This window comes from Diabrotica undecimpunctata, chromosome 7, assembly GCF_040954645.1.
Source record: "Diabrotica undecimpunctata isolate CICGRU chromosome 7, icDiaUnde3, whole genome shotgun sequence".
Classification (NCBI taxonomy): Eukaryota; Metazoa; Arthropoda; class Insecta; order Coleoptera; family Chrysomelidae; genus Diabrotica; species Diabrotica undecimpunctata.
In genome coordinates, this window is record NC_092809.1 from 222018 (window position 1) to 235392 (window position 13375).

General features: G+C 34.2%; 1 protein-coding gene across 1 annotated transcript in view; it reads left to right on the forward strand.

The window, feature by feature from the left end:
* The window catches only part of Swip-1 (EF-hand domain-containing protein D2 homolog Swip-1), an 81433-nt gene that overhangs the window by 67344 nt on the left and 714 nt on the right, over nucleotides 1-13375 (forward strand). The window contains exon 2 of the mRNA XM_072536576.1: nucleotides 5745-6027. Within this exon, the coding sequence (XP_072392677.1) occupies nucleotides 5745-6027 (283 nt within the window). The remainder of the gene's footprint in view (nucleotides 1-5744; nucleotides 6028-13375) is intronic.

Here is a 13375-nt window from a genome sequence, read left to right on the forward strand (position 1 = left end):
CTTCGATTTCAGAAATAAATGGGAAATAATTATGTGACAAATTTAAATTCAAACTCGTCGTTTTGAATCTTCTTTTTGAAGAATCCTTAGCCACTTCCTGTATACAACAGGTCATAAGGTTACATTTTATTGCTTTTATACGATGATTAAATCTCTTTGACGAAATTTTGTTTTTTAAAAATTTCGGAGAATGATTTCCGAAGTTGAAATTGAAACTTCAATAAACGTACTTTAACCTTTAATTGTGGCTTATTCCCATTTAAATAGTAATTATACTATTTGAAGTTGTTACAGAATATCCGACACCTGTCTCAGATTTAGATGCATCTGTGTAGAGAATCTCGTCATATGAGTTTGTGTTGACCAGCTCTATGAAAGATTGCCTCAGAATTTGGCTGTTGGTTTCATTTTTGTGATAATTATTAAGCGAAAGGTTAATTTTTGGTATGCTATTAATCCAAGGAAGAGTAGATGAAAGTATATGAGTATCTGTTATTGAAAAATCAACAGGTGAAAGGGGGAAGTCAAATTTGAGGTAACGTCTGGTATTTATTGTTAGGCTCACAATTATAGGGTTTGTATATTAGCTTATAAATAGGGTTGTTTTGATTTGAAGATACTTTAGCAAAGTATATCAGAAGAAGTTATTGTCTGCGAAGCGAAAGGGGAAGTTCACCTTTTACCTCAATATGTCACCTGACATATTCGTAATGCGGTATTCTGAATAATGTCAAAAGTCCTTAAATGAGACTTTGATGCTGACATGTATACAAAGCATCCATAATCTAGCCGAGAGCGAATGAGAGACCTGTTTGTACTTTGCTGTTGAAATAGTTCGTACTGAATTAATATTTTGAATATAAAAGACTACTTAAAAAGGCACTATTGATCTCTATATCATTCACTAATATAGCGGACATGTAAATTACGCCATATACCTTGTTGAATTTTGATAATTGGTAAAAATGATTTATTTAAATGCTATAAAAAAAATATAAAATTAAAAAATCACCATTGTTGTGTATACAATTATCAAAATACAAGTTAAATTGTCATACGTTTTATAGATTCTCCGGTTTTAGTTATAAAACAACAACATAAATGGATTATTGCAGTATGAGAGATATATGTTGCCGAATGGACTTAGTGTCAGCAGTCATACAAATCCAAACAAACAACAAGATATATACGCATATAACTGCAACAAAGAACTGCAAATTGCCTACATTTGAACAAGCTAACATAAAAGATTAATTTTAAAAGCCACCAAATGCATATTTTTTAATAGAATGTACCTTTTTGTTAATAAAATTATTGCATTCCACAGAAATATTCGCTTTAATTCAAAATCAAGTTAATATTGCACTGCTTTTTTAATTATATAAAGTTTTTCCAAGAATAATAATTGTAAGATACAAACGCTGAGAGTAATTACAGTTTAGGCATAATTTCCCGCCAAATATCGGGTTGTGTAAAACTCAAGCGAATCAGTTATCGTCCTCTATAAAAAGCGATGATTATGGTCATTGCTGTGATGTGACCTCACCAATTAAATCATACAGTATGTGCCGTGGAAGTATATCCTATAGCATGGTTACATAATATATCTTATTATTGTTGAATTTGTTAAAAATTTATATATTGTAACAATCTTTTTAGGATGCTAATTATTTTAATGACCGAATAATAGAACAGCTGGTGCTACATTCTGTTTTTGAGGACTTTAGCACTGTTAGAAATTGCCATTTTTAACAGCTTTTAGTCGTCTTATAATATTTACTCATAGAGTTAATGTTTCGAGCTTAGACAAGGAAAGAGGGAGGACATGTAACGTTCATTTAATAAACCTTTGAAAAGTGTTTCGATGTGACCGCGTGTTTTGGTCCCCTTAAGTTGCCCATTACTACCTCTCGTGGGGTTACCAGGTCTACTGATTTTTCAGTAGATCTATTGATTTACTGAAACACTATATCGATTTACTAAAAAGTAATAATAATAGTCTCCCGTTTTATACCGCTGTCGCGGCTTTGGGAGTATAGCAGGGTAGTCTGCTATATCTAGGGCCTACGGTATACAAGGAAGGTAACATGGCCAGTGCTACGCTTCAACCGTCTATTATTACCCCTGGTTTTACCCAAGTTACTCATTTTTATTCAGGCTGAGTCGGCCTGGGGCCTATAGACATTTTTAAAATGTCTAGATGTTCTTGCCGGCGGTGGGATTCGAACTCCGGACCACCGGCTTGCGAGGCTAGCATCCTACCGCTTGCGCTACGCAGGCCCTTTACTAAAAAGTATGTAATGATAAAATCATGTTCAAAAAGTGATCATTATGTCAGTGTTCAATTATAAATTAAAAAAAAATCTATTTTTTGATATATTATATCCATTACTCTCAATCTACTGAAGAAATACAATATGACCTGGCAACTTTTCAGGTGCCGGTTGGTGCCAGTTTAGGCTTCAGTCAATTCCACACGATTACACGTCCCCTCTCTTTCCTTGTCTAAGGTTTCGAGTCTATTCGCGTTCTCAAACGACTCTAGGTGGGCAGTACTTGTTTTGAAAGATGGCGGACGAAAAAGGGGTTTCGTTTGTTGACATTATAAATTTGATAGGGAATTTTAAAAGACCTGTAGTTGAACGTAAGCAATTTTAGATTCCAACCATATTTGATGAAATTTATATCAGTTTTAAACTCTACAAATTTTTCACATTTATCCTTATTGTATATCCACGTTTGAGAACGCGAATTGCATGAATCGAATGGATATTGAATATTTAATGACAAAATAAAAATTGTGAGGAGTTTTTTCATTAGCTGAAAGATCAGGTATTTTCTATATTCGTTCGTTTTTCATAATTTTACTATCATTTAAAATCTTCTAAGAAACCAATGACAGCATTATCTCTAATTGCCATCATACCCCCTTTGTATAGCGTGCATTACTCTATTTGACTACAATATACTTGACACTTGTATGTGACACTTCCTTCCAGGACTATTTGGAAAACGATTCGTCGTCTTTTTAACAGAAATTATTATTTAAATTTGGTTTCTTTTCGTGTACTATGTTTTGTGTTAAATTTTCCTTGTTTTTGCTACAATAAATGTCTTGTATCCATTGTTTTATTGGCTTTAAATATGTATTTTATGTTTATTATCATGTATTTTCAATTTATTGTCCAAATGCAGTAAATAGTAATATTTGTGCGAATATGACAACGTCGCTTTAACACAGGTACAACTAATGACGTATAATACGTCATTAGGTAGAACGCTATTTCATGTTTGACAATCGGAAGTCTCTCTCTAACTTGAATTTAGTATTGTTGTCCCATTAATAATACTAATAAACAAGATAATTAAACAATAAAAAACTCATATCTATACGCATGGTACTTATACCTGATGGTATGGACTGAGTAATTTGTAGATATTTCATGAATCAATCTTCAGTTATCTACGTGCCGGAGGTCACGTTTGATAGGAAAAGTTGCGAAAAAACTTAGCGGTAAAAAGAATTCGTCATTTGCGAGAATAATTATCTTCCAGTAAATTTTGTTTAATAATTTCTTATTGCTATCTTCAAATTTAAACAATGTTTTATAAAATTTTATCTTAATTCTTTGTTTATAAAATTGTTGAAAATACCAGGCACTTGATAAAAAATATCACTAATCAAGAACCACATTTTTTAAATTTATAAATAGTAAATAAAAATATCTTTGGTTTTTGATAAAATACGTTGATAGAAATATATTAACAAGATACAATGTGCTCGATGCACTTTGTCAGTAGGTATGACAGCTTTAGGGTGTAATGTTTGAGCAATACCTATATGGATTATTTACTGTGCTTTCCATGTTCTAATTACTTTTTCAAATCTTATACCGCCAATATTCAATATTCCTCCGCTTGAGTGGCGTTGTCATTTGGCGAAGGAAAGTGCATTTGTCTTTTATTTAACCATGCACAGTCACATCTTTCCTTTATTAAATATCTCCATCTTTAGTTTGACTTACATTGCGACGTCCCAGCTGGAATTTATTAAGTGACCTCCATATGGTGTAGGATATCTGTTGTTTTGGATACACTGCAACACCGGGCAAAGTTTTTCTCCAAAGCTGAAAACGATGTGTTTTAGCAGTGATTTCAAGCTTTTAATCTTGGTAAATGTCTTTGTTGACCAAACATGGGACTATGGACCACTTACTTCTTTCTTCTTTTCAGTCTCAGACATCACTTTTCTTCTCCTTAACGGGAAATATCACGTAAACTGGATTTTTTTTGTGCCATGTCTAATTTTCCCAGCATGTTATCCCGTATTTCGGTTCTGATGTTGTATACAATTTTCATTACCTCCTTGCCAAGCTCAATACTTCAATGTAAACTAAATTATATATTTTTCGCTTCTCTTTCCTAAAAAAATCAGCTTGTTCATCCTCAGATTGTTCAGCTCAACATTTTCACCAAATAATACACATACTTTTGTTCCCAGTCGTCTCTAAAATAGTGTGTGGTAGAGTGATTCTGTGTTAACAGGCTCCTGCTAAATGAAGCAAAGACCAACAGGGCTATTTTTGCTCTTAATGATACCCAGGTGGAAAACGCACATGTGACAAGTGTAAAGTTCCTTGGGGTACACTTGGACCCCACGCTTCAATGGGGTCACCATATTGACTATCTGAGTAGAACTTATAATGTGCTCAGAAATCTAGCATCGGACATTTCACACAAGGTCTTACGAACAACTTATTATGCCATTTTTCACTCTCATCTGGCTATAAGAGTTCTTGCAGGCCCTGGGTTTATGGATTGCCAGATTGGCCTATGAGACTCTGAGAATTATTACAGTACCCTCCTTGTATGTATATGAGAACCTTATGCTTGTTAAGAGGAACAGGGAGCGCTTTGGGATCCATGAAGGGGTGCACGATCATAATACTAGACACACGTGTGATCTTGTTCCAGTCTACTGGAGGCTAAAGAGGTGTCAAACTGGATCAGGGTATTGGGCAATTAAATTTTATAACAAATAGATAAATTTATAACAATATCTTCCCACAACTCAATTTAAAAGTAAGGAAATTTTAATACAAAATGTATTTTATAGTAGTGAGGAATATTTGGAATTTCAATTTTAAACTATTTTAACTCAAAATGATAATGTGTTTTTATGTAATTAGAATTTAAGATTTTTTAATAGAACTATTGTTCGGCTTTTATTTTGACTTGTGTTGGACTACTGGCAAAATAACATCAATAAATGAATTTGAATTTAAGTTCCTCTTATTTGTAAAGATTTTGAAGGTAGTTTTGATATCTCGTGGTTAAGTTGTCAAGATTCTTACTTTTCATGTAATCGTGGTAAAAACATTAGAATTTAAATCATTAATAAGATGGTGAATGGACGTAGACTCTGAAGCTTAAAAAGCCTAAAAGTGACTTTGGTACATCTTAGAGTTTACACTGTGTATTCTCTTTATTATATCCAGTTTGTACCCAGAAATTCTTACTGTTCATACTGTTAAATTAAATGAGTAGTTTTAGGAGTATGTCTCAACTGCCCGATCTAATTTTCACACGTCTTTTAAAACATCGTGGTTGAATGATTAAGCTATCTAAAGCCATTAAAAAAAATTTAGTTCGAATTAAGTCGCGAAGAATATTTTGATACTCCTGTATATATTTTGAAAAAAATCGACCATATGAAATAACTAAAAGTATATTTTTTGTTTTAGATTTAATACGAATAAAGACGATTACTTAAGCATCGACGAACTTAAACGCATGATGGAAGTCTTAGGAGCACCACAAACTCATTTAGGTCTGAAGGCGATGATTAAGGAGGTCGATGAAGACGGAGATGGACGTCTGTCCTTCCACGAATTCATGTTGGTATTCCGCAAGGCTCGTGCTGGAGAATTAGAGGAAGATTCAGGTTTGGCACAACTGGCAAAGTTAACAGAGATCGATGTTGATAAAGTTGGAGTAAATGGAGCTAAAGAATTTTTCGAAGCTAAGGTAAGCATTTTTTACCTTAGGACTTTAGGAGTGACGGAAAGGTCGTCATTATTTTAACTTTATTAGGACGCATCTTCTGTGTTTTTATGTTTCAAGATCGTTTCCTTATCATTGATGCTAAACTATATAGGAACTTAATCATTGTGAGATTTGTGTCACGATTTTCTGAAAGATATCATTACAAAAAGACTAAGGAACTTGCTGTTTATTAATCAATTTGTTGCTGCTGTTGTCAGTCGAATATCTTTTTCACAAGTTTAGACTGGATAAATTTTTAATAGTACAAGGAAGATTAACGCTTACCTTGTTACACTTTGCACGGCTATTTGTTATAGGAATCTATATACATATTATCATTGAAGTCTCAATAATAACTGAAATTAGTAAGCACGCGTAGCAATATATCTGCCCGTCAAATGATATGCTTTGTTAGAAATTTGGACATGCGCACATGACAAGTAAGACCAGTATGTTTAAATCGACTCTGCATTAATTGTCCACTGCGTAAAATTCCCCCAACCTCCCATAATTCCATTTTTGCTTTACGGAGTGAAAGCTAGGACTCTGTCGGAGGCATTTATAAAAATACTGGTTGCTGGATGCTGGAAACGCAAACGGATAAGCACGCAAGAAGAAGAAGAAAAGAAATTTAAGAACTTCTTATGTTGTCGAGATATTGGGTAAATTGTTCAAATAATCCCTCCAATATAATGGATGATATATTAGTAGAGTGTCGAACGTGGAATTAATTGGGAAGATGGAAAATAAATAAACCAGAGAGCAAAAGTAAACATTATTGATACTTATAATGCAAGGAAAAATACGAGGAAGGCCAAATCTAAGAACACAAAAAATATTCTGGATTAGAAACCCAATACAACTACACTTTTGGAAACAGTAGAGGACAAAGATCTATGATAGACTATATTCTGTCGAATAGAGAGTTATAGCTCATTCAAATCTTCGATGTAAGAGCACTAACATCAGCAGAAATAGGAAGCGATCATTAATTGGTATGGTTCAAAATCCGAATGAAAATACATATATGTGATAACAAAACGCCAGAAAGTTCTTGGTGAAAGAAATATAAATAAAAATAAATCATTGCCAAGGCGAATAACTCCATGGTTTTGTACAAAAGTAAAGGAAAAATGCAAATAAAAGAAAAAAGCTTTCATGAAAAACATATCAACCAAAACACAAGAGGCATACCATAATTACAAGACAATTAGAAACAAAACACATGCACTTATAAGAAAAATAAAAAATGATCACTGGGAACGCTTTTCGAAAGAAATGGAACATGATTTTTTCAGTCTGCAAAAGGAAATATGGCGCTTCGTTACAGGTCAAAAAACGGAGGTAAAGGAACTAATAGAACCAAAACACATAGAAAAGGATACGTGGATTGGCTACCTAAAAAACCTCTATGCAGAGGAAGAACAAACGACGCTAGAACCGGAAACATCAGAAATTACTACAAATAAAGACTTTAATATAAATGTACAGAAAGTTGGGAAAATACTTAAAACCCTGAATAACAGAAAAGCAGAAGGTACAGACGGGATACCAAACGAATTGCTGAAATATGGTGGAGCAGCAATGACAGAACAATTTACAACATTATTTAATAAACTTATAAAACACAATAAAATACCGCAAGAATGGAGAAAGAGCGAATTAATTCTACTATTATCTACTATTGAAAACATCTACCAAAACAACAAAATGGAAGTCAGAATAGATGGACAATTTACAGAACCTATAGAAATAGGCAACGGAATAAGACAAGGGGATTCATTGAGCCCCATGCTCTTCAATTTGATCAGAATGGGAAACAAAGTAATAAAAATACTCTGTTACGCAGATGACGCAATATTGATTGCTTAAGATGGAAATAGTCTGCAAAGACTGGTCCACAGATTTAACATAAGAGCAAAAGAGTTTAATATGACAACCTCATCTCAGAAAACTAAAACAATAGTAGTCAGCAAAGAACCAACAAGATGTAAAGTAGAAATTGATGGCATCAGTATTGAACAAGTAATGGAAATAAAATACCTGAGAATTACACTGTCTAGCTATGGAGACCTGGACAAAGAAGTGAGAGATCAAGTACAAAAAGCAACTAGACCGGCAGCATGCCTTAATAACACTATATGGCGAAACAGACACATTAACACTTAGATGAAGTCAAGAATTTATAAAGCCAGTGTAAGACCAAAAATGACATAAATATGTTTCAGAAACAAGATTCGACACAGCTACAACGCAAAGGCTACTGGAAACGGCAGAAATGAGAGCACTGAGAAGACATACAGGAAATACGTTGAGAGATCGAAAGAGAAGTGAAGAAATTAGAAGAAAATGTAACGTACAGTATATAAATAAATGGACACAAAATAGAAAAAAGAATGAAATAACCACATAAGCAGCATGGAGGAGACCCGTGTCGTCAAAATAGCAAGTCACCAATCGGCAAAAGAAGTATTGGACGGACGCAGAAAAAAATGCAGTGGCAACCTTCAATAGAGGTATTAATCCGTAAATGAACAAGCTTATAAAGAGGAAGAACAAAAAGATGAAGAAACCTCAGGAAATGATTACAATACAGCAGCGTAGAGCTGCGGTTAATGAGGTCAGCATAGCTATGATGGTTTCATACCTTTTATAGAAGATAGAATTTAAAGAAGTTTATTACAATCACACATTATTTTTAGTTTTTTTTAGAACATTTTAAAAATTATCTTCACATCCTCTTAAAATCGTTAGGTGAATATTTTAATATCCACTCCGTATATTAATGGAAATCTACATTAGTAAACAATGTTATCAGCAAACACCAGATACCCTTTATTGACCTTACCTATTAATATTTAGTTAAGTATAATTGCATAACACTATAACTGTTTAAAACGACCATCGTTATATTTTCGTAGTTCAAGAAAATGGCAACGTCTTTAGAAGTACTTAAACAAATAACACAAGTTATAGCGGACACCGCTGATTTTGTTGCCCTCCAACCATACAATGTTTCGGAAGCTACCACCAATCCAATTATCATTTTGCAGTCCGCTAGCTTACCTCAGTATAAAAATATCCTACAGAGAGCCGTTCAATATGGTCAAAATACTGGAAGAACTAACAAAGAAGTAATTGAAAACACTATGGACATGATCAATGTTTTATTTGGAGAAGAAATTCTGAAGGTAGTTAAGTATAGAGTTCACATTCAACTGGATCCGCGATTGGCATTCAATATTTCTCTCAGCGTCGAGAGAGCCCTGAAGATCATTAAAATGTTCTCCGAGAGAGGTATCGACAAAAATCATGTGGTCATCAAATTGCCTTCTACATGGGAAGGTATCCAAGCAGCGAAGATCTTAGAAAAAAACCATCATGTTAATTGCAATATGACAACGATGTTTTCGTTAACTCAAACTGCAGCTTGCGCGGAGGCCGGAGTAAGTTACCTAGCGCCTTTTGTGGGCAGGATAAATCTATGGTACAAAGAAAAATCTAGAGAAACCGGACGACATGAAGGCGTAGAAATACTGAAAACCATCCAAACATACTTAAGAAAATTTGGTTACAGAACAAAAGTGATGGGAGCTTACTTTATAAACGCTGAAGAGGTAAGAGCCGTAGCAGGTTGTGATTTAGCGACCCTTCCTGTAGCATTACTCGAAGATTTTGCTAAAAATAATCATCCAATGACTGATAAAATGGCGAAGGACCCTAAGTCATCAAATTTGGAAAAATTGGTTTTAGATGAGGCAAGATTTAGATGGTTAATGAATGAGGATGAAATGGCGACAGAGCTTCTAGCAGAAATCCTTAGGGTGTTTTCGTCACATTATATTGAATTAGAAAATATTGTAAAGGAGATGGTGAAATTGAGCAAATAGATTTATTTTATAATTTATGATTGCTGGTTAAGTATTAAATCCATGATAAGTAAAATTTATTGTGTTTACTATAACGTGTTTTAGATTAAGATTTTTAAATGCCTTTAAATATTTTTAATTTACAATTTATTCCATGGCAATCAGATAAAGAAGAATGCATTAGAAACAATTCAAAATTTTAATTCGTTTATATAGAGCTATCGAAAAAAAAAAAAAATCGTAATTTAAAGAGGCCATGGAACAGCTTATTTATATTTCGGTAGCAATGGCGGTTCGTGACTACTAAAAGAGGCGGTGCACAAATAGATAAATTTACCGAGTACTGGATGTAAAAGGATTTTTTTTTCGTTCTTTGGACACACTTTTTATAAAATTAACATGTGTGTATAATTAGATGAAAGCATGGATAACGAATTATGAAAATAAGGCAAGGAATAACGATATTATATCATAACAAAAAGACAACAAGAACAAGACGAAGAAAATATTAAAACTTGGGAACGTGCTCATTTAGTATTTTTAAATCATAAACAATAATAAAAACTTGACATAAAAAAATTGCATAAAAAAGACATTACTTGCCTTGAAAAAGTAAGGATCCTTCCCGTAGCCTTCTAAAATTACATAAAACCAAGACAAAAACAAAAAAGTTTCCAGAAATTAAAAGAAATAGGCTGCATGATAAATTACGTCGAATATCTGAAAGAAATTCATACAAAAGGTTAAAACAAACTGGTCCATATTTCTATTCGCTTTTAGGGAACCTGTTTATTTTACTAGTATTGTTGTTGAAAGTAAACTAATTATTACTACTAAGAATGTCTTGATGGGCCCCTAGACGAGAAGTAAGTGACCCTGTAAGTTTCCTTGTATATTCTTCTATTAATTATCCGTTAGTTTTCTATTAGGGATAGGGTTGTGCATTTGTCTGATTGGAGAATTTATGCAACTGACTGAATGACTAATGTCTATGCCATTAAAAAAAACTAATTATTAGATATTTATAAACTTCGTCTGCAGGTGGATGTTCTCCTAAGTTGTCTCGTTCGAAAACGTGTTTAAAATACCATAATTCTTTATTACTCTTCCAGTTTAAATCATAATGTTTTTCTATCAATTTTCTAACATCAACTGCTTTTTCTTGTATTACTTGTTAAGTAAATCTTTGCCTTTTAAAGCACGTAGTCTATGATGTCTACAAAGTGTGTAATAATATTACTCGATATTTACTTGCTTAATGTCTACTTGCAGTTTTTTCATCCTTTGTGATGTAAGTACGGTTAGTGAATTTTTTCCATCATCCCGTTTCATCAGCGTTAAATACTTGATCGGCACAATAGTCCTCATCTTGAATAATTTTCGCTAGCTTCTGTGGAAATATTTTTGTTGCTGCTTTATCTGCTGTAGCATTCTCTCCTGTGATCTTGATATTGATTGTCTTAGATGTTTTTTTCTCCATTGGGCCAAATAAAATCTAAAAAAAAAAGAAATAAAAAAATTAGACTTACGATATTGAGATGGCAAAACCCTTTCTAATAAAAAATAAAACTTTACGACACTCACTTGAAATCTTTTAATTCTAAAACCGTGCTGCTCATTATACTGAACAGCACAACTTTAAAATCGCATAAAAATAATCCGCATATCTTCTTCTTCTTCTGCGCTATCTTCCGATTCAGTTTCATATTTTTTTTGTTTCTTTGCCTTGGTTTGAACCAGTTTGTTCTTATTTTCTTTCCTTTTTCGTTGAATTTCAATTTCTCTGGGTTTGTTTTCATCATTTTTAAACATTAATCTCTGCTTAATTTTTTTCTCTTGAGCGTCCTTTATTGCTTGCATCTTTTTTAAAGATTCTTCCAGTTCAACCTTATAAGGTGAGGTGGTAAGGACAGCAGTCTTTCCACGCTTTTTTACAGCTCTTTTTGTTCCGGCTTTAACTATTGGCAACGGAATTAGGTCTTTTGGCGACGTGACTGTAAAATGTGTAGTACTATGAACAGGGGAATCGGGCATCCAAGAACATCCGGGTTTAGGGACATTAACTGGTGGGAGAAGATTTTCGTCAATTGTCGGTACGAATGGATTATTTTTGACAGGATTAACAACTACGGGTGTGGGATGAACATGGGGTGAGGAGAAATGCTTCTGTACTGGTGTAGTTGGCGTTGAGTCAGTCGTCTCTGGCATAGCCGGGATGTTTCCTGGATTGTACTGCCAACAGGATTTTCCAAGGGAATAACTGTTGTTGCTGATGGTAGAAAGTCATCATCGGTGAATTTATTCATATTGGATGGTCAGATACCAGATTTTTCAAAGCCATTAATGGCATTTCTCATATTTGCTGCATTTAAGAAAGCCTGGCCAAAAATTGTTGATATGTCGAAAACTGAACCACTCTCCCTGGATGCGACCTGAGCCACTTCCTTATTTTATTCTCATAATATAAGCTCAAAGGCTTCATGAATGCAACTTTCAGTGGTTGAATTTTGTGAGAGCAATAAGGAAGCACAATATTAACACACCATTGTCATGTGCTAGATCTATTGCGGCCAAGTTGTTTGTGTGTGACGTATGACCGTCAAGAACTAACAGAACTGGGTGTTCTTTCGTCGCTTTAGAAAACAGATTGAACGGTTGTAGCCATTTTAAGAAAATCTCTGCAGTTATGCAACCAGAGTCGCCAACTTCAGCCCAGCCTCCTGGTGGGAGACCTGTTTCAAATTCACGTTGTTTCTTTTTTCGCGGAAATATTAACATTGGCGGCATGTAACATCCGGCAGCTGAGCAACATATTTCAGTTTTGACAGTGGTGCCTCTTTCAGCAGAACTTAAGACACCTACTTGACGTTGTCCTCTAACAGCTATTATTCTCGAAAACTGCTTGGGAACCACGCTAATACCCATTTCATCTGTTGAAAATTTTAGTGGCATCTAATTCGTGCTTGTCCAGAATTACATTAAGCAGATTAAAAAAATTCGATACTGCTACTCTATTGAATGCCATAGCCCGTGCTCCAGAAGTTGCTTCGCGTTTTCTTAAGCTTAAATCAGGGTGACGTTTGAAAAAACCTTTACACCAGTCTTCTCCTGCCATTTCCGATGTTCTGTTGAAGTTATGCTTGCAGTTATTCTTTTCTGGTATGCTGGTATGCTAGTCGGCAAAACTCTTTCATAGTCATGCCGAACAGTTGTTTTTGCATATCTTTCAGATAAACAGTTTTATACTTTCCTGACGTTTTATCAATGACAGCGTCTGGATTCTCCCGCCTTTTCTGAACATATCGCTTCAGCGTGATGGATGATGGGACACCAAACCGATTAGATGCAGCCACATATCCCATTTGTCCACTGATAACCGCATCTACAGCTTACTTCATAACATCGGTAGACCACAACTGCCGGGTGGTTTTATTTTTGTATTTACGTACCATCTGCGATCA